Source organism: Oncorhynchus kisutch, linkage group LG9, assembly GCF_002021735.2.
Source record: "Oncorhynchus kisutch isolate 150728-3 linkage group LG9, Okis_V2, whole genome shotgun sequence".
In the NCBI taxonomy this organism is placed as follows: domain Eukaryota; kingdom Metazoa; phylum Chordata; class Actinopteri; order Salmoniformes; family Salmonidae; genus Oncorhynchus; species Oncorhynchus kisutch.
Genome location: NC_034182.2, coordinates 27,670,910 through 27,695,271, shown reverse-complemented (window position 1 = coordinate 27,695,271; position 24,362 = coordinate 27,670,910). Strand labels below are relative to the sequence as shown.

Below are 24,362 nucleotides of genomic sequence, written 5' to 3'. Positions count from 1 at the left end.
TTACACCTTACCATTTTAGTGACAAATAAGCAAAAGGTTAGTGATGGCATGTTTTACAGTTTTACAGTAAAAGGTGCCTCTGTTTTAAAATGTTATTTGACTTGACAGGTTATGCCATTGATGTCAATGGATTTTTGTTTAACCATTTATTTTAAATGATATGTATTCTGATGTATCTCAAACCACACTCCAAAGATGAGGTTGTGCCATTTGTAAGTGCATGCTTTAAGGTCTGGTTTTATGTTGCATATTTAAATATGTATTCTATGGAATAAACTTTTATACAATGGTACTGTATATGCTTGTATATTTGAAAAATGTATTTTCTACCTTAACTGAAGACACAGAGCATCAAAACAGCCAACCTCAGGCCAAAACAAGAGTCCTGTACCACACTACAGTGTGTACTGTATCTTTAGCCCTGGAGCCAAGCGTTTGATGAATGAGACAAAACAATCTGAGGCGTATCTATTTAAAAAGGCGATTTGCCCTTTTTTTTCTTTTTTTAAAAGGGGCGTTTTATCTCTTGACTCAGAACACATTCCATCAAGGAGCTGGAAAGCAGAAGTTCACCATGGGTCATGGGATAAGCTGAAAGTCATGAGGCTTATTTCTTAGGATACTTTATTCTGACCCATTTCATAATTGTTTAAACTGACATTTACCTCTACATCACTCGGACAGAGGTGAAATTACAGTACATTAACACATTGAAATGGAGTACCATACATTCAAAATGTGCCCTATTTATGGGCCTAGCACATTTGAATGAGAGCATTTTTCAGGGGGGACAAATAATAGTTCCCTTTGTATTGTCTTATTGGCACATTATTTCCCCAACAGAGGTGTGATCAATCATTCAATATGGCTATATGTTTACCTATATTAAAAATGCACAAACACAGGGATATACTAGTACCCCCTCAGTCTCCTTCCATCCTACAATGTCGACTCTGACCACCACATCAGGGTTGTGTTCAGGGGCACCAAAAGGAAGAAAACATCCTGAAGTTGGGCAAAAATGAGTTTGTTTAATTAAAAGGAAACGGTGCTGTTCGGAAATGACCAGTTGAATAATGGGGAGGGGTTCGGTTGTGGGTTCAAAATGCGCCGCTGCCCTTAAAATACATTACCAATCGGAGCAAATGTACCTCAAAGTCTTGTTTGAACGTTTTGGGGAAACGTGTCGTTCAGTACAAACTGTTACGCAACATAGCAAATGTTATATTGAACTGAAAGCACCCCTGGACTTGCCCGATAAGAAACTGTAGTTTTTTAAAGTTTTTCGTTGCAAAGCGTTTTGCTACGGTGTGCTGTGCACTAAAGAATATGACCCTTGTCACTCTTCCTCTGAGGACTCTTCTGAAACGGGAGTGGCTGGCCTGGTGCTTCTGCCCGGTCTTCTTTGGACCTCAGACAGAGTCTGGACATGGAGACGCCTCAGAGACTTCATCTCTTCTACGACTGAGAGAGAGAAAGAAAGAGTGAGGAGATTAAGAAAGGAAGGCCATTTGCCATACATATACAGCCCAACAGTGCCACCTAGCAACTATAGACTAGAGCAACACTCATCATAATAATTATGTTCATGAATATTATTGGTTGGATAATAAATACAAATGTAGCCCATGCATCTTAAGCCATTAATAAACACTTGGCATTGCAGGTCAACACATTCATAATTGGATGTTTTGATTCTGTGTTGAAAATGTCACTAAACCCCAGCACCATAGGCCTATTCTAGTCTTGACGATTTGATACTGGGTACAGAAATAGATACGTTTCCAGGAAGTTTTATTTAATTATGACTTACCTTTGTCGTAGTGCAGCTCATCCCGGTTGCCATAGACAGCGTAGGTTTCCAGAAAGTTAAGCAGAGCCCCAGAGACCAGGAAGCGCTCTGGGAGAGGAAGGCTTTTCAGGTAGCGCATGTCCAGGGCAAAGGGGTTGGAGGGAGATGGAACGGTGCACAGACACACCAGCTCACTCACTACATCCCATACCCGTATTCCTATAGGAAGAGCAACAGGGAAAAGGAGGATAGCTGATCAGCCAAGTATGTGATGCAGTGTTTCAGATGGATTATTGTTATGGTGGGGTGCAAACTAGAAAAACATAAATATAAATGTTCTAAACCTTGTGATCCCCAGTCCGTGATGGCCTTGAGTTTCATGGGCGTGTCCTTGACCATCGAATCTGTGCCTCCAATGTTGACCAGGCGCTCGTGATTGGACCTTATCCAGGCGTATGGGCGACCATACTTGGCGTAGCCAGCCAATAGGAAAAGAGTGCAATTCACTTCCTGAAAAGATGAGCGAGGGTCAGAATAAAACTGATTCATTTACAACTCAACGTGAATGGAACGCAATGATGACTATACTCACAGGCACTGCTATCTCCCTCTCACTGGGGGAGGCTGGTAGGAGATGGGCCTCACTGCTGCCCCTGTGGAAAAAGATAGATAAATGATTATGTGTGTGTGCATGTGGGCATGAATCTATGCATGTTGTGTGTGTTTCATAATTGCATGTGTGTATTTGTGTGTGTACTTTAATACTCGCAAAACATAACCCCTCACTTGTGAGCATGGTGGTTGGGCCCATGTGATGAGTGCTGCTTCCTTGGCATGCTTTGTGGCCCCTGAGGGCCTTGATGAGGCCCCTGGTGGTCCCCGGGCAGGGGGGAGCTGGCGTCACTAGCCAGGCTGTAAGTGCTACTGGTGCTGCTGGATGAGGAACTGCTACTGAAGGAGGACGCTGCCGACACCATGAACCCAGGGGAACGCCAACCCTGAGGGGGCAGACCAGGGTCTTGTTCAGTAGAGCACACAGTAGCAAAAGTTTTTGGAACAGGGAATGGAAATCAGTGTTCTAATTGGTCAAGTTAAAGTAGAATTTCACCCTCTTTTAAAATGTTTTCTCCCTACTGTCCTGGAATAAAAGATTAACAGTAATATACACCAGGTATTCCCAAACTGGGGGTACGCCAAATAAAAATGTGATTCACATAAAAAAAAAAAAATATTGTTAATAATAATAATTCTTCATAGTACGTTTATATTTTCCAACTCAGCTATACATTTGGGTGAGTTTTTTTTCTCTCACCTGAGTAGCCTCGTTTCACTGCCAAAAATAAATAAATTAAACCATCTAGTGTTCAGTCGAAATAACAACACAATGTCAAATAATTAACATCCAATCACATTAACCATTACTCTCTCGCAGGAAACCTTCACTCTTGCGCTGACATTTAGAAACGAAACATGACCATTTGAAAAATAAGCCACGGGAGTTTTTTGAGCAAGAATGAAGACAACTTTCGAGTAGTAAGACATGTATAAAAGCAACAGATACCATTAATAAGAAGGGGCTAGAAGCATCTTATATGGTGAGCTACCGAGTGGCTAGGACAGGCAAGCCCCATACTATTGTGGAGGACTTAATTCTTCCTGCTGCCGGGGATGTGGCTGAGGCAATGCTGGGGGAAAAGGCCCAAAAAACGATACAGACAATGCCTCCATCAAACAACACTGTTTCACAATGCATCAGTGACATGGCAGGAGATGTTTTGAAACAATTACTGCTTCGCATACAAGTCAATGAATTATATGCGCTACAGCTGGATGAGTCAACAGTCGTGTTGGGCCTGGAACAGCCCCTGCTATATGTCCGTTACGTTTATGGGGGGGGGGCTCAATTAAGGAAGACATCCTCTTCTGCAAACCACTGGAAACCAGGACAACATGATAGGATATTTTTAAAGCAATGGACAGCTTTGTGACATCAAACGGACTGCAGTATCCACCAAGAGGCTCTTGCTGCCAAGGGAATGCCTGACAGCTTGAAAGACATTTTGGACACTACAGTGAAAATGGTTAACTTTGTTAAAGCAAGGCCCCCTGAACTCTCGTGTATTTTCTGAATTATGCAATGATATGGGCAGCGACCATTTAACGCTTTTACAACGTGCAGAAATGCGCTGGGGCAAAGTATTGATTAAAAAAAATTGAGAGATGAGCTTAACATTTTCTTTACTGACCATAATTTTCACTTGTCTGATCGCTTACATGATGACGAGTTTCTCACACGACTGGCTTATCTGGGTGATGTTTTTTCCTCACCTGAATGATTTGAATCTAGGATTACAGGGACTCTTTGCAACTATATTCAATGTGCAGGACAAAATTGAGGCTATGATTAAGAAGTTGGAGCTCTTTTCTGTCTGTATTAACAAGGACAACACACAGGCCTTTCCATCATTGTTTGATTTTTTTGTGTGCAAATGAACTCAAGCTTACGGACAATTTAAAATGTGATATAGCGAAGCACCTGAGTGAACAGGGTGCGCAATTACGCTGGTACTTTCCTGAAACGGGCGACACAATCAACTGGATTCGTTATCCTTTTCATGCCCTGCCTCTAGTCCACTTACCGATATGTGAACAAGAGAGGCTCATCGAAATTGCAAGAAAGCGGTTTTGTGAAAATGTTATTTAATCAGAATTCACTACCAGATTTATGGATAGGGCTGCGCTCAGAGTTTCTTGCCTTGGCACATTGCGCTGTTAAGACACTGATGCCCTTTGCAACCACATACGTATGTGAGAGTGGATTCTCTTCCCTCACTAGCATGAAAACTAAATACAGGCACAGACTGTGTGGGAAAATAATTTAAGACTCTCCAATAAAAAGTTATGTGCATCCTTTCAAGCACACCCTTCTTATTAACCTGTTGTGAGTTATTCACAATTTTTGATTAACAAATAAGGTTCTATATGTAAGATGGCTAAATAAAAAGCAAATTTATTGATTATTATTATATTATTATTTGTGCCCTGGTCCTATAAGAGCTCTTTGTCACTTCCCACAAGCCGGTTTGTGATAAAAACTCACACTCATTCTTATGTTTAATAAACGTATCGTATAGTGTGTGTGTGTGTCAGGCTTACAATGATGGCAAAAAAACAACATTTGAGAGTGCGCTGACCCTGGTGCTAGAGGGGGTACGCAGCTGGAGGTTGAATGTCTGAAGGGGTACGGGATTATATAAAGTTTGGGAACCACTCATATAGACTTAAAGGAATGGCTCATCATCGATTTCTGAATGTTTGAGAAAACAAGATAGGTGCAGTTAATTAGTGGAGTTAGTTCAACACTAACCAGGTCTTCATTGACTACTGTCAGGAGTAGCTCCTCTCTCCCCCTCAGCCAAGGTTGAAAGTACCGGAAACCCTACATGGAGAGACACAAGATTATCCTGATGATAATATATGTTTTCTGACCTTTAAAATGATTATTATTTAGGTGTTCTGTAACTATCATGTATCTGGTTCTAGAACTATAAGAACTAACCTGCAATGATCCCAATAAGGCCAGGTCTGTCAGAAAGTGCTGCAGTTTTTTCCTCTGTTCTCTCTCTCGCTTCTGCCACACACACACACTTTGTGAATTTCATATTTTAGCAAATGTTGTTTATCTGAAAGCAAGGACCTCAGTATGGTGCATGGAAAATAAGATACCCCTTATCTCCTAGCAACACCTCAGCATCCTTGACAAGTATCCCACTATATGGTGCACAAACAATATATCCACTGCCATTTAGATGCATGGTTATGAATGCAAAGGAAATATAAATCAAATAATATCAACAACTGCATTTTAAAACTACATCATTGATTATATTTCATCTATGGGTGATTGAATACATAGGCTACAATACACATTTAATTGTCAAATGATTCATTTCCGAAACAGAAATAGATTCCTTAGGCTGGTTACTTACACTGCCGCTGCTCATCTTGTTGTCTGTAAAAATCTAAACCCAGAACTGTGTATTTTAGCACGTTTGCACTGCGTTAATGTGCGCTGTCACACCTATACATAAAACGATTAAACTGCAAACGCATCATTCCTTCCCTCTTTTTCATTAATCTTAATTTAATGTATTCTGCATAAGAATCTTATGCGTCTTTCTGCGATACAATTATCTGCCAAATGCATTTTCTTTTAAAACAGAAATCTACATTATAGATATTATTTCGAAAGATCCCTTGTTCTTCGATCTCATCTCTCGGGTGTTGTCTCACACGCAAGGGATCATCTGTATCTTCCCGTGTTACAGAGAAACGTAGGATAAATGCGTGATTAGGCATAATATGTGGACCTGTTGGGTAGGCGTACATACATTTAAGCCTAAAGTGATTTCAGAAATATGAGGGCCAATTAATGCATGGGGTTTGAATATTTCCTTGTAAATCCGTGTAAATTCTTCAATGTGCCTTGTTAATTGGTAGATCCTACGACAGCAAACAGCTTTCTACCAATTAGGTGCGAACAGGTGTCAACAAAATAGTCAAAATGGCGCCAGTTTATGAACAGCAAAACAATAGTAAGTTTGACTAATTGCACAAGAAAATAGAAAAAGATAAAGAAATAGAAATTAAATTATTTTTCACTTCATCTTCACACCATACCAGCCATGACCATACATTGTTAAGTAAAAGTTTGGTCTCCCAAATACATGCTGGGGTGAGTTTTAAGAGTGGATGGTAGTGACTGTGAAGCTACTAGTATTTGGTCACAGTAATAGAATAGTTATTCCATATAAATATATACATGTTTAATTGAATTAAACACTTTTCCCAGCATACTATTACTCTGTGCTACACTCAACAGTACCCATACTCATGTACCAGTTGCTAAATTAGATTACATTTACAGTGCTGCTCTCACCCACCGGCCTTAACGAGCTTATTCATGAACGACCGGACTGCTTCTCTTACTGAAAATGTCATATGATAGTGTCGACCCCTGTTGGCCATCTACAGCATAACCTTTCTTAGTATCAGTAGAGGAGAATTCAGTCAAGTGCTTTGTCTTTAGATTTGTCGGAGAGATGGAGACCTGCACACTGTCGAAAATGTGGACAAATCCAAAACTGACGCTCTAATGCAAAAACAAAGATATTTTATTAGGACAACATCCAATAGAAGATTCACAATAAAAGTGAATCTTAGATGCACTTAAATTATGCATGTATAGTACCAGTCAAAAGTTTGGACACCTACTCATTCAAGGGTTTTTCTTTATTTTTATTTTCTTACTATTCTACATTATAGAATAATAGTGAAGACATCAAAACTATGAAATAACATGGAATCATGTAGTAACCAATAAAGTGTTCTACAAATCTAAATATATTTTAGATTCTTCAAAGAAGCCACCCTTGCCTTGATGACATCTTTGCACACTCTTGGCATTCTCTCAACCAGCTTCACCTGGAATGCTTTACCAACAGTCTTGAAGGAGTTCCCACATATGATGAGCACTTGTTGGCTGCTTTTCCTTCCCTCTTCGGTCCAACTCATCCCAAACCTTCTCAATTGGGTTGAGGTCGGGTGACTGTGGAGGCCAGTAATGATCCAGAATCTCTTTGCTTATTTGAGCTGTTCTTGCCATAATATGGACTTGGTCTTTTCCCAAATAGGGCTATCTTCTTTATACCAACCCTACCTTGTCACAACATAGCTGATTGGTTCAAATGCATTACAAAGGAAAGAAATTCCACAAATTAACTTTTAACAAGGCACACCTGTTAATTGAAATATATTCCAGGTTGGCTCAGGGAGGAAGATGCCCCTGCCATGCATAGTCCCATGGGATGTTGGCTATCATCAACAAGGCAACTCCTATGACTAATTGGGAATGGGACGCAAGCGTAGGATTGATCACCCTGTCGCTGGCCGCCTTTGGGGAGGGTGTATAGTGTGAAAGGCCGAAACACCCTAGGAACCAAAGGTACACTACTGACGATGCGCTCCCCAAATTTCACCAGGCTCACTGTTCATTAACTCTTGGAAGTGCTTGCACAAAGGATAGTAACATCTCATCCTGTGTTCTTGGAATTTTTAAATATTTTACCTTTATTTAACTAGGCAAGTCAGTTAAGAACAAATTCTTATTTTCAATGACGGCCTAGGAACAGTGGGTTAACTGCCTGTTCAGGGGCAGAACGACAGATTTGTACCTTGTCAGCTCGGGGTTTTGAACTTGCAACCTTCCGGTTACTAGTCCAACACTCTAACCACTAGGCTACCCTGCCGCCCCAGGTGACTACCTCATGAAGCTGGTTGAGAGAATGCCAAGAGTGTGGAAAGCTGTCATCAAGGCAAAGGGTGGCTACTTTGAAGAATCTAAAATATATTTGGATTTGTTTAACACTTTTTTGGTTAGTACATTATTCCATATATGTTTTTTCATAGTTTTGATGACTTTACCATTATTCTACAATGTAGAAAATAGTTCAAACTTTTGACTGGTACTGTATATCTGACAGGATTGGAAAATAACCCTGTCAGACAGGAAACACATGATGAAACTGTACAGAATCTCATATTGTTATTCATTCACCATGTTGTTCTTATTGTGGTTGCTTATGGTTAGACGGATGGAAACACCATAAACAATCTGTGAAACACATGCCACTGTTGATCAGCCTCCTTGCTTTTATTACTGACTCATACCAAATACAACATGTTCTGTGTCAATGAGTTTATGGTAATGATTCCATCTGTCCTGTGCTAAAGGAACATCCCTTTAACACAGGAATGTGTCTGTGTCTGGCTCCCTCTGCCTAATGATCAGATTCGACGTTGAAGGTGAAAGTGTAATGTTATTGGTTGAAAATAGTGATGGGTTCAGACATCATTCAATTAAATAACAAGATTTTGTGTCCCCTTAGAGTAAGCTAGGTGCACTGTGAATATTGACGTTCACTTCCTGTAAACCTCTGATGTCATCAGACCACCATGGAGTCCACTTCCTGTCTGGTCAGCCTGCCACGTTGGCGATCTGATGTCATCAGACCACCATGGAGTCCACTTCCTGTCTGGTCAGCCTGCCACATCGGCGACTAGGTTGACTTGATTGACCCATATTGGAATTTCCTTATTTTTTATCAATTTTATAATATTTTTTTTATTATTTTTTTTACCCCTTTTTCGTGGTGTCCAATTGTTGTAGTAGCTACTATCTTGTCTCATCGCTACAACTCCCGTACGGGCTCGGGAGAGACGAATGTTGAAAGTCATGCGTCCTCCGATTCACAACCCAACCTAGCCGCACTACTTCTTAACACAGCGCGCATCCAACCCGGAAGCCAGCCGCACCAATGTGTCGGAGGAAACTCTGTGCACCTGGCAACCTTGGTTAGCGCGCACTGCGCCCGGCCCGCCACAGGAGTCGCTGGTGCGAGATGAGACAAGGACATCCCTACCGACCAAGCCCTCCCTAACCCGGACGACGCTAGACCAATTGTGCGTCGCCCCATGGACCTCCCAGGCGCGGCCGGTTACGACAGAGCCTGGGCACGAACCCAGAGTCTCTAATGGCACAGCTGGCGCTGCAGTACAGCGCCCTTAACCACTGTGCCACCCGGGAGGCCGGAATTTCCTTATTTGTGGTAATAAAATCGCTTTGGATTGATAAAGTCCTTTTCCAATTGTCTTACACTAGGTTGGGGTGGAAAACTCACCTCATCCACTGATGTTGCACTCAACAAAGAATCCCACTAAATGTATTTTGATGTGTTTTTTTTGTGTGTAATCGACTGTATTCGCAATTACAGACATTCGGTTTGGCCTTAAGACCCTCACAAGCTTCTACAGATGCACCATGCACCAATTGCCTGGTACGGCAATTGCAACTTCCGCAATTGCAGGGCTCTCCAGAGGGTGGTTTAGTCAGCGTAACGCATCACCAGGGGCACACTGCCTGCCCTCCAAGACATCTACAGCACCCGATGTCACAGGAAGATCATCAAGGACCTCACCATCCGAGCCATGGCCTGTTCACCCTGCAACCATTTAGAAGGCAGAGACAGTACACTTGCATCAAAGCAGGGATCAAGAGACTGAAAAACAGCTATCTCCAGGCTATTAGACTGTTAAATAGTCACTACTAGCCCGGCCTCCGCCCAGTACCCTGCCCTGAAACTTAGTCGCTGTTACTAGCCGGCTACCACCCGATACACAACCATGCACCTTAGAGACTGCTGCCTTATGTACATAGTCATTGAACACTGGTCGCTTGAATAATGTTTACATACTGTTTTATCCCCTTCATATGTATATACTGTATTCTAGTCAAAGCTCATCCTGTATAACTACTGCTGTACACACCTTTTCTATTCATATACATAATGTCTATACATACCATCATATACATATATATATTTATATTCAAACTCTGACATTGCTCGTTCTGATATTTCTTGATTTCTTTCTTTTTATTCTTTTGGTTTGAGTTTTTTGTATTGTTAGGTATTACTGCACTGTTGGAGCGCGGAACAAAAGCATTTACAGTGCCTTGCGAAAGTATTCGGCCCCCTTGAACTTTGCGACCTTTTGCCACATTTCAGGCTTCAAACATAAAGATATAAAACTGTATTTTTTTGTGAAGAATCAACAACAAGTGGGACACAATCATGAAGTGGAACGACATTTATTGGATATTTCAAACTTTTTTAACAAATCAAAAACTGAAAAATTGGGCGTGCAAAATTATTCAGCCCCCTTAAGTTAATAATTTGTAGCACCACCTTTTGCTGCGATTACAGCTGTAAGTCGCTTGGGGTATGTCTCTATCAGTTTTGCACATCGAGAGACTGAAATTTTTTCCCATTCCTCCTTGCAAAACAGCTCTAGCTCAGTGAGGTTGGATGGAGAGCATTTGTGAACAGCAGTTTTCAGTTCTTTCCACAGATTCTCGATTGGATTCAGGTCTGGACTTTGACTTGGCCATTCTAACACCTGGATATGTTTATTTTTGAACCATTCCATTGTAGATTTTGCTTTATGTTTTGGATCATTGTCTTGTTGGAAGACAAATCTCCGTCCCAGTCTCAGGTCTTTTGCAGACTCCATCAGGTTTTCTTCCAGAATGGTCCTGTATTTGGCTCCATCCATCCTCCCATCAATTTTAACCATCTTCCCTGTCCCTGCTGAAGAAAAGCAGGCCCAAACCATGATGCTGCCACCACCATGTTTGACAGTGGGGATGGTGTGTTCAGGGTGATGAGCTGTGTTGCTTTTACGCCAAACATAATGTTTTGCATTGTTGCCAAAATGTTTAATTTTGGTTTCATCTGACCAGAGCACCTTCTTCCACATGTTTGGTGTGTCTCCCAGGTGGCTTGTGGCAAACTTTAAACAACACTTTTTATGGATATCTTTAAGAAATGGCTTTCTTCTTGCCACTCTTCCATAAAGGCCAGATTTGTGCAATATACGACTGATTGTTATCCTATGGACAGAGTCTCCCACCTCAGCTGTAAATCTCTGCAGTTCATCCAGAGTGATCATGGGCCTCTTGCCTGCATCTCTGATCAGTCTTCTCCTTGTATGAGCTGAAAGTTTAGAGGGACGGCCAGGTCTTGGTAGATTTACAGTGGTCTGATACTCCTTCCATTTCAATATTATCGCTTGCACAGTGCTCCTTGGGATGTTTAAAGCTTGGGAAATCTTTTTGTATCCAAATCCAGCTTTAAACTTCTTCACAACAGTATCTCGGACCTGCCTGGTGTGTTCCTTGTTCTTCATGATGCTCTCTGCGCTTTTAACGGACCTCTGAGACTATCACAGTGCAGGTGCATTTATACGGAGACTTGATTACACACAGGTGGATTGTATTTATCATCATTAGTCATTTAGGTCAACATTGGATCATTCAGAGATCCTCACTGAACTTCTGGAGAGAGTTTGCTGCACTGAAAGTAAAGGGGCTGAATAATTTTACACGCCCAATTTTTCAGTTTTTGATTTGTTAAAAAAGTTTGAAATATCCAATAAATGTCCTTCCACTTCAAGATTGTGTCCCACTTGTTGTTGATTCTTCACAAAAAAATACAGTTTTATATCTTTATGTTTGAAGCCTGAAATGTGGCAAAAGGTCGCAAAGTTCAAGAGGGCCGAATACTTTCGCAAGGCACTGTAAGCCAATAAATACTAACGAGAACAGCAATGGACAGGGCATATTGACATTAAGGAGAGGCATTCTTAGCCAAGTGATCATAAGGGTCCAGTGAGTAGTGAGGTTGGTTGGGGTCACGGCGATTCAGACAGCTAGCCGGGCCATGGGTAGCAAGCTGTCAGAGGATGGAGGTCTGTTTTTAGCCACCTCGTGCGTTTCCATCGGTAGATTAGTGGGGTTCCGTGTGGTAGAGGGGACCAATCCAATTGGCAAAATAGATATAGTTATAGTGACCCAAGAAAATTGTCCGATAGATAGCAGCCAACAATAAGCAGGCCGCAGATGGGCGTTCAGGTTACGTCACAACATTGGCAGATAACGTCGGTAGACCAGTCGTGAAGAAATCAATAACATCTGATTTATTTAATAATATCTCTTTGTGTGTCTGGGGGACTCAGATTTCAGTCCAAGGTGGTGGCTGATGACCCGGCAGGTAGATGGGAGGGACGTAGCGGTACCCCACTGCTCTCCCCAGTGTCCCTAGGGTAGCCAGGAGCTCATCTGTGAGGAGAACTACACCAAAGTGACTTACAGGACCATCAGACCACAATATCATATTTACCTTTATTTAACTAGGCAAGACAGTTAAGAACATATTCTTATTTTCAATGACAGCCTAGGAACAGTGTGTTAACTGCCTTGTTCATGGGCAGACAACATATATTTACCTTATCAGATTGGGGATTTGATCTCGCAACCTTTCAATTACAAGTCCAACACTCTAACCACTATGCTACCTGCCACCCAAGAGCTTTACTGTCCATCTGAGCGTGGAACTTTGCCAAACGTCCATGTCAAACGTACGTGTTTCAAATCAGCAATGTTTTAATTTCACTTACACTGTCTGTCTCTCCTTCAATATGTCTCCAAGGTGTCCATAAAGCATCCAGTCCCAGCTGTGTTAGAATCTGAGCAGTCGGAGGAGGAGGTGGGAGATAGGAACATGATGTTCACAGACCAGGCCAACCACAGGAGGAGTATAGACCCAGGCACATGACGGAGGCCAGTGCCCTGGTTTACCACCTCTCTGATTCAGGCTCCAGGATCATCCTCCGCTGCCCCTACTCCTCATCCCTCTCCTACACCATCCAGGTCAGAGGTTACTTCTATGTAGGCAGGGGGTTTATGGTGCTCAGTTTGTGTGTGCTTTAATGTATACAGTTAGAGATGGAGTAACTCTATTTTTTGCCTCTTGGCAGAATCTATGCACAAACAGGACAAATGGGTGGAGCTGGAAGTGGTCAATGCCACATTCCTGTACCCACATCAAGGGAAGGTCCTTGCCATTGATGCCACAACGGCCTGCTCTATTAGTCAGTCCATGTTTTCTGTCTAAGTGCTAGTTTTGACTGGGGTCCTATCTGCCATGCCTTCTTTTGAAAATCTCCTTTATCCCTACCTCTCTTTCCTCCTCTCCTACATCTATCCCGCCCTCTCTCAACTCCACCAGATGAGGCGATAATGGATGGGCCCCACCTGCTCTGGCCTGTCCCCCATGTCCTCTACCCCCTGGGCGGTTCAGGGACATGGGCATGAGGATAGGGGTGGAGACGCTTGCCCTGAGTGAGTGTGTGATCAATGAGAGGGGGCATGATGATGGAGGTCAGCGTTCCGTTTGGAGCCGAGGGAACACACGTTAAGGTGCACACGTGCGGGCGCACACACACACACACACACACACACACACACACACACACACACACACACACACACACACACACACACACACACACACACACACACACACTTTGTGAGTTTCATATTTTGTCAAATGTTGTTAATATGAAAGCAAGGAAAATGGTTATGTGGCGCCACCTATTGACTGTAGCTATGAAACTCACCTACAATACCCTCACTACACGTTTGAGGTGGCATCCAACTGTTGGATTGCATGCGATATGTTGGCTTTGGAAACTTGTTTTAACCAGCCTTAATGTGGATGTTTTAATCTGTAATTCATTCAAGTGATTCCTAATCTCAATCTAATTAAAGCACCACAGACCTTGGAACACTCTTTGTTGGTTAATTAAGAATTAATTTGTGAATAAGAGAGTTTATAAGCATTTGTTGAGTATTTTGAGAGCTTAAACATACCATTAGGGAAAAGTTATTTGATAAATATATTTAAAACGTAAATAATATTTCTTTACATCTAAGTCAATGCAGGGGATGCTTTCATTATGAAAACCTCCCCTTTCTCGCTCGCTGCATCCCCTTATAGGAACTGAGTATGCAGGGTGGAGGTGAGTGTGGTGAACATACACACAGAGTGGAGGACAGCCTTATCCAGCTCTGCACCTTTCCTGTCAAGGAGCTTCTGCGTAACACACACACACGTGTGATATACTATTGAAAATTATTAAATTAAGTATTTTAAAAACATATTTCGTTTTAAGATTTTGTATTTGAAATTCAGTTTAGTTCAGTTAGTTTTCAAATCCACTTTGCTAGTTTTTATGTAGTTTACGTTTTATAAAACCCAGACAGGAAGATCACGTCTGTGACTCAACCCACTCAAGTGACGCACCCCTCCTAGGGACGGCATGAAAGAGCACCAGTAAGCCAGTGACTCAGCCCCTGTAATAGGGTTAGAGGCAGAGAATCCCAGTGGCGAGAGGGGAACCGGCCAGGCAGAGACTGCAAGGGCGGTTCGTTGCTCCAGAGCCTTTCCGTTCACCTTCACACTCCTGGGCCAGACTACACTCAATCATATGACCCACTGAAGAAATGAGTCTTCAGTAAAGACTTAAAGGTGAGACCGAGTCTGCGTCTCTCACATGGGTAGGCAGACCATTCCATAAAAATGGAGCTCTGTAGGAGAAAAACCTCCAGCTGTTTGCTTAGAAATTCTAGGGACAATTAGGAGGCCTGCGTCTTGTGACCGTAGCGTACGTGTAGGAATGTACGGCAGGACCAAATCGGAAAGATAGGTAGGAGCAAGCCCATGTACAGAAAGAAGCCTATGCGTAGGAGGCTAGGAGACAGGTTTTGTGTTTTTTGGGATGTCACTTCTTTCCACTGCTAATGTATAAGGTGATGGGACAGGTCAAAGGTTAGGTTTAAAGGTAGACTCAGTGAGATGGGTCAATTATAGATGGGTCAATTTCAGCAACAACCAGGAGCATTGAAGTGCGAGGTTAAACATGATACTCAAATTTTCCCTATACCCATCACGAGGTTGCTACAACCTAGCCTATGAATGAATGTTTACAACGTAAGTGCACACAGGTTGAGAGACAAATTTGAGGCGACAGACAGTGACACTTGGACAGACAGTGACATTCAATACCAGCTTGCACACTCGTCTGCATCTAGCTGATCTAGGGTGTAATCATTAGTCCAACAGTTGCAAACAAGAGTTTCTATTGGACAAATTTAGGTATGTTTATCCCCGTTTTGTTCCGTTTGCTTCCGGCTTTCGTTTAAGAAATGTTTTCAACAGAATCAGTGGAATGAATACACACCTGATCATATGTAAACACATTTCACTTTCATAGCAGCCACGTTGAATTCCTTCTATTCGCTCTCCTTTCAATTTGTCCTTTCCCTTGTGGACTTCAATGCACAACACATCAGCTGTATGTGATCAGGCAGAAAAGCCTTTCCAAACCAAACCGCTACACACAGCCTACATCATTGTCATCATATTAGCTAAAGTAACGTCATAGTCAGCATAGCTAATAGAACTAATGAGTTAGTAAACCCGCTACAATCATGGAGTAACGTTAATGTACAGTCAGTAAGCAGTTACACCGGTGGGGCCTGATGGCAATAAATTAGTAATACCAAAAGCTTACCTTGACTTGGAAAAGTTCCAGTGTTGTGTTGGATAGTCATAGGCAGCTAGCTAACATAGCATCCCTCTGTTTGAGCAGGGTGTTTCAGTAGGCTAAACTAGCTAGCTGTATTTTCTAGCTAAGTAAGTGAAACTGAAAGTGAAAAAAATGAAAAAGCTCTCTCTATTTCTCTCTTGCTTCTCCTTGATTTTGGAAGAAATGTATTTGTTCAAAACTGTTTGACTATTGTCTTTCTCTCTCTTTGAGTCAACTACTCACCACATTGTATACACTGCAATGCTAGCTAGCTGTAGCTTATGCTTTTAGTACTAGATTCATTCTCTGATTCTTTGATTGGGTGGACAACATGTCAGTTCATGCTGCAAGAGCTCTGATAGGCTGGAGGATATCCTCTGGAAGTTGTCGTAGTTACTCTGTAAGTCTATGGAAGGGGGTGAGAACAATGAGCCTCCTAGGTTTTGTAATGAAATCAATGTACCCAGAGGAGGACGGAAGCTAGCTGTCCTCCTGCTACTCCATGGCGGTACTCTACAGAGTGCTGTTGAGGCTACTGTAGACATTCTTTTCAAAATAGTGTGTTGTAGTCAATTGTTTGGTGATGTGATTATATTTTGTATAGTTTTATCTAAAAGGGATAACTTTTTTAATGTTTTAAACATTTCCTTTTTATGAAATTCACAGAGGAGGATAGTCCTCCCCTTTCTCCTTTGAGAAGCCTTCACTGCTGCCTAGCTAGTTTTATAGTTTGGTCATTTATTCCAATAAATGTCAGAATCTAGCTATGTTTTATAGGTTCCTCACTACGAGACAGACAATTTTCCAACGTTAAAATCAATGTCTATTATTTAGCAAGCTAGCTTCACACTTTTTTCTGACGTGCCGAAATTGCAGTTTTGTTCATTAAATTCGACACTTCGTGGCCACCAGAGTTTGATGTGGCTACAGTTCACATTGAATTGTGGGTCATATCAACCCCGCAAGTGACCAAAGTTGTTCACTCGCTAAATCGAAGGCCGAGGCAGGCAACGTAAGTGAATTGGACCTCCACTTAAGATGACAATCAAACTGCATCCGGTTTCGACAGAGATTCACCCGAGGGAAGTGGCTAGCGCAAGAGCTGAGGGGGTAAAAATGATGTGTTTGTACTGGAGCCTCTGTGTGACTGTGAGAGCAAAGTCTTGCATAAATGCGCATGTCAATGGGCGTGTTCGAGAGGATCACTTTTGTCAAGTCTGTGACCATCGTTGGTCACTGCCTTTCAAAGTGTGTTGCATTCTGGAAATAACAATGGTGTGATCAAAGGTCATGAAGTTTTGACTGCAGTTGACTACAAGTTCCTGTAGTTGCTCTTCACCAACTTCATTCTGCAGCCATCACCTGCATTGTTGGAGGCTTTATTGTCAACGAATCATTAGGGTGTTTTTGATGGACCCACGTGAACGTGACCAAAGACATGACTGAAACATGATTTATGTTTTTCAGTAGATATATACAAATACATGTGATATTTGAGGCTCTCTCACTAATTGATTGTAAAATGTGTACACAATTTTATATTATGATTTCAGTTTGTGAGTGTGTGATATGGGGGTTGGATACATGTTTGTTTCAAACTTTCTACAGAAAACATTTTATAAACCGTGGCAACACTGCCATGTTGATCTGAGCCTTGCTGTTGGAAAACCACATTAGTGTCTAACTGTTGTCAGTCGCAAATGCACCTCCCCCGAATTCACTCCTTGACTTTCGTCTACAGTCGGTTGCTTTACCACTCGAACACACCCAATATCTGTGGTGCTGCTCATGGCAACTTCAGCTCACTTAGTCTACCTTTCCATTTTAAAGTAAATCTTCATTTGGAGCTTGAAAACCCCATTGAAAAAGCTGTTCGACTTTACCCCCCCCCAGTCATTTTTTCACAGGTCAACAAAGTGATTCCCCAAAGTCAAGGATTTATCTGTACCAAGAACATGAAATGATATGTATAAATATAAATGACAGACTATGGAGATGGAAAACATGTCCTAAGAAGGGGGGAATGAGAGGAGATGAGGAGAGGAATCCACATTAGACTATTGAGATGCACCCTTAGGCTCTGGTAAACTGCCCAACCATGTGACCCAATTATCAAATGAATTACCTGCACATTAACTCCAGAAAGCTTGTAATTGGTCAAGCAAAGCACCACTCCTATATACAAGTGCCAGGTAGAGAATGTGCCACTCATCAACTGCCAGGACACTGTCAGCACATGGTTTATGTTAGCTTGCAGGTGTAGTTTACTAGCGGTTCCTGGCTAGGGTTAGACACTTCTACTGCTTAGTGGCAATGGATTTTGGGATTTGGTTGGGGTGAGTTTGGTGGTGGGCATAAATGTTTTGATTGAAGTGTTTTGACACTAGCACACTTTGTTGACCTGTGCAGATGTTTTTCTTACAGAGTATTTGTACTCCTGTCTGTATGGCCTAGTGTAAGATGTTCTGACCTTCCAAGAGGTAAGGAACTTAAATTGGGTCAGATGAGCCTTTTATACAAGCTATAGAACACGGCATTGTTGAGAATCATTTAGCTTCCACCCTTCAGATTCTCACCTTGTGTGTCTATATAGGGGCCATTGAGACTGTGTGTCGGGATCGATACCTGTTGGTAACAACCCAACTCTCATTCGCTGGGAACAAACCTCGCTTTGAAGCAGTTGGTAAGTAGGCTTTTAACCTTAATTCTGATGCAAAATGGGCCTGAAATCAGGTTTGGTCAGCTCATGAACTTGGCATCTTAACATGTCTTGGCCAGGGTTTGGTAGCTGGTGCTGACAGCACGACTGCAGTATATTGCAGTCTCTCACTGTGCTGTTGGACCACTTAGGAAGAAATACAATTTCAATTTAATGACATATTCAAATTATTTGACCTGATCCTTTTCCATCTAGATGCTGATGGTGTTCACCCCATTACTAAGCAGTATGGGTCAGAGTGTGGCTACATGTTCAGTATCCTCCCTCTGCCTGGCCATGCTGAACTCAGAGCCTCCTACTTCTCCTGCCACACTGACAACCAGGTTCATATCACCACACATGATCTTTTCAAAGCTAGAAGGGTTTTTAAACATTTTTTTTGCAAATCTTAAAGTTAAGGTCTTGTTTTTGTATCTTAGGATGATGAGGTGTTCACTTTTAGCTTTAACTTGATCACAATTGATGCGAATAGAGTGGAAGCCACCTACTCTGTGACTGCAACCTGCTCCCTCCCTCTACCCTGGTCCCCCAGAGAAGTCAGCTGCGAGGAGAACTATATGGAGGTACTAATACATGGCTCTAGACTGTGCATCCAGGGGTTATATTTGTGCTGATGCTGGCCTAGACTATCCTTAACCTTTTTATAGGAGTATGGCCTGTTATATTCCCCTGTAGGTGTCAGTGAGGGGTGAAGTGTCTGGTCTACCTGGTACAAAAGCAGATGACTGGACTGCTGCCCTTGCTACAGTAAGCTAAAGGCTATTTGGCAAATTCTCAATTAGATGAGCTCCACCAGTTTGTCCCCAATACCACCATGTATGCCTTGTCTCTTGTTCCCCATCAGGCCCACAGCTCTGCCACGTCTACCTGGCAGGTGATGTTCCAGCAGGAGGGGCAGCAGTTGACTCCCATGTCTCCTTCAGAGGCTCGGGAGCTGGGCTACGTGTTCTACCTCACCCAGGGGAGGCTAGTGTTCCGTTCACCCTACATGCCAGGTTCTGTTATGGGGTCTGTCACCATGGTGAGGATTTAAATTGATGCAGTTATCTTGGGTATGTCTCAATGCTGGCACGAGGCTTTCCCATCTCAAATTACATTAAATGCCTTGATGGGTAGGGTCTTGCTTTCCTGTAGGATCTCTTAAAATATAACTTGTTTAGGCTGGAATACTGGATTTATTTACATAGCTTTTCAGTTGTCTTCATAGTGTATTGTTGGCAGGTACCAAATCATCATCTAATTCCAGGTGAATGGTACGTTGGTTGAGGTGGTCTATCCGATACTAGTCTCCAGGCAGAGATGGGTGGTCATCATGGTGAACTTGGTGGTTGCTTGCAGCACTGGTAAGTTTCAGTGACCTATCAGCCCTGACCATTCAAGGTTCAAAGGGCTAGATGGGCCAAACAATTGTGATGGCTCAATCTAGTGACTATTTTCACCTGCACCTGATCACTGCACTGATTGATCACTAAACCAGGAAGTGTTAATCAGTCTTAACCCTTCTATGTATAACATCTTTCCAGATGAAGGAATGTATGATGGGGCGGGGCTGGTCTGGCAGACCCCCACTCTGCTGTCCCCGCTGGTCTCTGGCCTCTCTGGGTTGGAGAGCTTCAAGATCTCAATGGGGGTGGATGGTCAGCTCCTGGATGAGCCCATCACAGCAGAGCGAGGCTACAGCCTGGACATCAGTGACACCACTGTCCAGATCAGCATCCCCTTCAATGCTGCCGGAGGATACAGAAAAGTCAGTAGCGTACTAGGCCAGCATCTGACCATTCACATGGAGACGTTTACCTTGTATTCTGATGTAGAGAAGCTGCAAATGGCTTCAGTCACTCATGCCCTCTGTACACCTTGAATATTCTACTTTGTAACATCTAACCTAATGGCAGATGCTTCATAACGGTTTCAACTCTTCCAGAGCTTTGTGATGGGCAACATGTACCATGAGTTCTATGTGGTCCGTCTCTACTATGAACACATCTTCATGGATGACAGTGGTGTGGAGACCAGACTCCGCCTCCACAGGCCCATGAACACACCCCTTCTGATCCAGCACCTCTCCATCATTAACCGTGAGTTCTACTAGCCAATCCACAGTGGCTCTTCAGCTCCATGGTCATGATTGCTAATGACCCTGTCCTTCTCCCACCACAGAAACAGTCCTTAAGGATCGTGTGTTTACTGTTTACCTGGGGAACCTCTCCTACGATGTTGACCTGGTGGCTGTGAATCTCAATGGTCACAAATTCACCATGCTAGAGGCGAATAAAAGTGGCCTCGTCATAACCATGGTCCCCCAGCCCAATAGTACCCTACATGCCTACATTCTCAGGGTGCCATTTGATGCTGTTATTCACAAGCTGGTAATGATGCAATGATATTAGCTACTGTGGTCTCAGCTTTTCCTTAACATTGGAGAAGAGGGGGTCCCTGGCCTCAACTTTCTCCAATGGTTTTAAGATGTGAATTGAAGGCTTTTGTACTGTTTCTTAATTGGTGATGTGTTCCTGTCCATAGTACCCTACAGAGGGGCTTCTCGAATACTCGTTGGACATCAACTACACTTTGGTCATCCTGCCTCAGGCGGAGCCGTACTTCTACCTGGCCTCAGTCGTGGCTCAGTTCAATGATGTCTGTAAGTTGACTTCAACCTTCAACTATAATTCCTGGGCTGCACGATGGTTTGACGCAGCCCAGTAACCAACCACGATACACTTCCCCAAGTTTACCCCTAACGTCGTATTACTATTTGTTTCTTCTCAGTTCCTCCAGTCTTCAAAGGCGTCTGCAACGAGAAAAGCATCCGTTTCCAGATGGACCATAAGCCGTTTGACTACCTGTGGGAGGTGGTTGTTGGCCCTCACATTCTGACCACAAATCTGGCAGCCAAGCGGGGCTACATTATGCGGAATGACAGCAAGAGTCTGACCCTGGACGTGCCCCTCTTCTCTGTTGGCTACACTTATAAGGTGAGATGCTCATTTGTCAAGTGCTTAAACTGACTCGTCTTTGGATAAAGGAGTTAAAATTATTTCAAGTGTACCTGCTCTTTTTTTTCTTCCTAGGACATTAATTTGAAGCAGTTCCGTGGCACTTTTGAAATTCTCTCAAGGGCTCTGAAGACCTTGGAGGTCAAGAGCTCCTTGGCCAAAGCGTGTCTATTCCAGACTACTGAGGTCATAGGTAACTACAAGTTGGTCAGATATTAACCTGCAGCGTCGCTTGCTTTTGCCTGGTGACTCTTATAGGGTTGATCAGCACTAACAGGCCTTCCTCTCTCCAGTGTGTTCCACTGAAGGTGTGATGACAGTGGTGTCTGTCATTTTGGCCAACCCTGGATCTGAACCCATCAGATCCTCCCTCCTGGACTCCACCTGCAGGCCTCAAGAGATGGATGACACCAGGGTTCTCTTTAGCTTTAGACTTGACACCTGTGGAACCAGGGTCCAGGTATACCACTGTCCAACCCATAGAATTAGAGTCATAAATGCAATCGGGCTCCACGAGTGATCGGTATTTGAAATGGAAGTTCCAGCATTCTTCCATCTTAACCAACAACTAAAATCTTGCTACATTTTGGTCAGCTGTGGGTTTTAGTTCTGGGGTTTCGATTTGAGTCCTTACCAAAGGACTCTGCTGAAACCCCCTAATTTAACCTCTTAACTTAAATTATTTAAGCCCCACCTTTGCCCCATATCCTAATCTGGACAAATAATTTGATTACCAGAATGTGCAGAGACAGTCCAAGTGATTAGTGTGCCTTAACTCTGTGTTCAACTTTATTCCAGGGCCCCTGGTACTTAAAAAATCATTTAAAAACTCCAGTGCTACACAGTTGATTCAAAGCTTGCGGAGTTGGTCTTTGAATCTGTAATGCCAGGGCAAAGTATGTGCCCCAGGACTGAGTTTTGGGGAAACTCAGGAATGTTCAGCATACAGGCCAACTACTTAAATTAATATTAAGACTTAAACTGTCTTGATTTCTCATTAGGGCTAACAAAAGAACAACCGTAAGCGTTTAGACATGGCTTTCAACAGGTTAATGGTTGAATTAATAAATTCAGGTTTGTTTTGACCTCTTGTGTTGCAGTTTGATTATCAGCACCTTACCTATGAAAATGAGATCACCGTTGAGCATACAAGCCAATCAGTGGAAGCACCAGTCTCAACCAGGTATACTGCCTTTGTGTACATGACTTCACTAATAATATACTGTCTCATTGGTTGAAAGAAAGTACAATAAATATTCATCAGTCATTAACTCTCACTGAAGGCACTCGTGGCTTTAATGTATACTTATGTTCAATTGTTCTCTCGTTAGGGTGACTGTGCGGTGTGTCTATCCACTGAGTGGCCTTTACAAGCTGTTTGCGTATCGGCGGTTTGAAGCAGACTCGCCAGGATTTGGCACCATCTTGACTAGAGTCCCTGTAAAGTAAGTGTTCAATACTTGGTGTCATGTATCTGAAAAGTGGCGAAATTTACTCCTGACTCTGTCCACACATTATTTCAGCCCACCCATTATACCGTCAACCTCCAAAACAGGAGTGACTCCTTGGAGAAATGCCTGCCAGCTTAAGGCTAAACTGGCAAATGAACCTTTAGGCCCACACCAGTCACGCAACACAATTTTATGATGACTAGTATGGTGTTACATTTCAAACTGAGCTAACTTTTTCTTCCTCTCTCTGTAGGAACTAATGAAGTGACAATGCTGCTAAGAGTATTGAGTGTAAATGTCTTAATAAATATAATCTTGCAAATCTCTGTAGCTTGTCCTGATGTGGCTTCATTCAGTTTGGGGGTTATACCCCCAAGTGAATTATTTTTTGGTTACACTTTAAAGCCCTGTTAACATTGGCACTTCTGAAGTCAACCCAGGGTGGGTTATTTCCATTGCCTCCAGAAATGAGATTGGCTACCTACAGTAGCATCATGGCAATGTGGTGAGCTGGAGGCACTAATGTAGTTAGCAAGATGTTGACTTGAGTAAATTTACCATGTTCTGACTTAATCCCAAATTCCTGCTATGCGGCATGACTGATCCATCTATTTAGCTTGCTAATCTTCATTTACTGAATGGTTAGTGTTGCTAGCCTAATTCCTTGCTTGCCATGGCATTTGCCACCTAGCAAACCAGATATTTGATATGCTCTGGCTAGTTTTCAATATGACCTAGCATATTCACTTGCCATCTTCTAACTGACTTGCTAGCGTTCAAGGGCTGAAGGGTCTGTTTTGTATAGGTAAAACATTTGTATGAATGGATTTATGGTGGTAATTCCCATGTATGACTACCACTTGTCCATGCACTAGCTAAACTTTGTCAGTGTCTAGCAGTGATCAGCTTGGTTGTTGTGTAAAGTCACAGCCCTAAATCTAATCAAGCTGGCACCAGGTAACTGGGCTGCACTGGCCCAGGTCTAACTTTAACCTAGGCAAGTCAGTTAAGAACATTATTTTCAATGAACGGCAGATTTGTACCTTGACAGCTCGGATTTGAACTTGCAACCTTTCGTTACTAGTCCAACACTCTAACATTAGGCCACCCTGCCGCCCCTTGACCCAGTGAAGTTGAGCATTTTTTTTTTTTGGAGCCAGCTATTTGGCCCTTTAAGTGCCAGTGGAAACTGGGCTTAAAAGTGGACTGGTGAAATGCCTTGTCGTTTAATGACTTGGAAGACTACGACTGATGTAGGATCTGTGAGACACTTTAAATGACAAATGGTAATGAAATTAATATATCACTCTCCCTGTAAAAAAAACAAATTTCCTTTTTAAAAGGGGCAATTAAACAGG

General features: G+C 42.6%; 2 protein-coding genes across 2 annotated transcripts; one reads left to right on the top strand and one right to left on the bottom strand.

The window, feature by feature from the left end:
- Nucleotides 1–607: 607 nt before the first annotated feature.
- Nucleotides 608–6,110, bottom strand: si:dkey-19b23.7 (uncharacterized). Its single transcript, XM_020491489.2, has 8 exons — nucleotides 5,782–6,110; nucleotides 5,352–5,423; nucleotides 5,160–5,231; nucleotides 2,579–2,790; nucleotides 2,385–2,445; nucleotides 2,137–2,302; nucleotides 1,814–2,011; nucleotides 608–1,464 (listed from the first exon to the last, which is right to left on the bottom strand). The coding sequence occupies exons 1-8, from the start codon at nucleotides 5,794–5,796 to the stop codon at nucleotides 1,340–1,342; spliced, it is 921 nt and encodes a 306-aa protein (XP_020347078.1). The 5' UTR covers nucleotides 5,797–6,110; the 3' UTR covers nucleotides 608–1,339.
- Nucleotides 6,111–18,009: 11,899 nt separating this feature from the next.
- On the top strand, nucleotides 18,010–23,330 carry LOC109897004 (uncharacterized). The gene is made up of 18 exons (XM_020491488.2): nucleotides 18,010–18,174; nucleotides 18,263–18,318; nucleotides 18,432–18,521; nucleotides 18,753–18,880; nucleotides 18,977–19,120; nucleotides 19,233–19,304; nucleotides 19,402–19,578; nucleotides 19,804–19,900; nucleotides 20,081–20,304; nucleotides 20,482–20,635; nucleotides 20,718–20,926; nucleotides 21,081–21,198; nucleotides 21,327–21,532; nucleotides 21,629–21,746; nucleotides 21,847–22,013; nucleotides 22,654–22,736; nucleotides 22,885–22,998; nucleotides 23,258–23,330. The coding sequence occupies exons 1-18, from the start codon at nucleotides 18,152–18,154 to the stop codon at nucleotides 23,262–23,264; spliced, it is 2,187 nt and encodes a 728-aa protein (XP_020347077.1). The 5' UTR covers nucleotides 18,010–18,151; the 3' UTR covers nucleotides 23,265–23,330.
- Nucleotides 23,331–24,362: the final 1,032 nt, after the last annotated feature.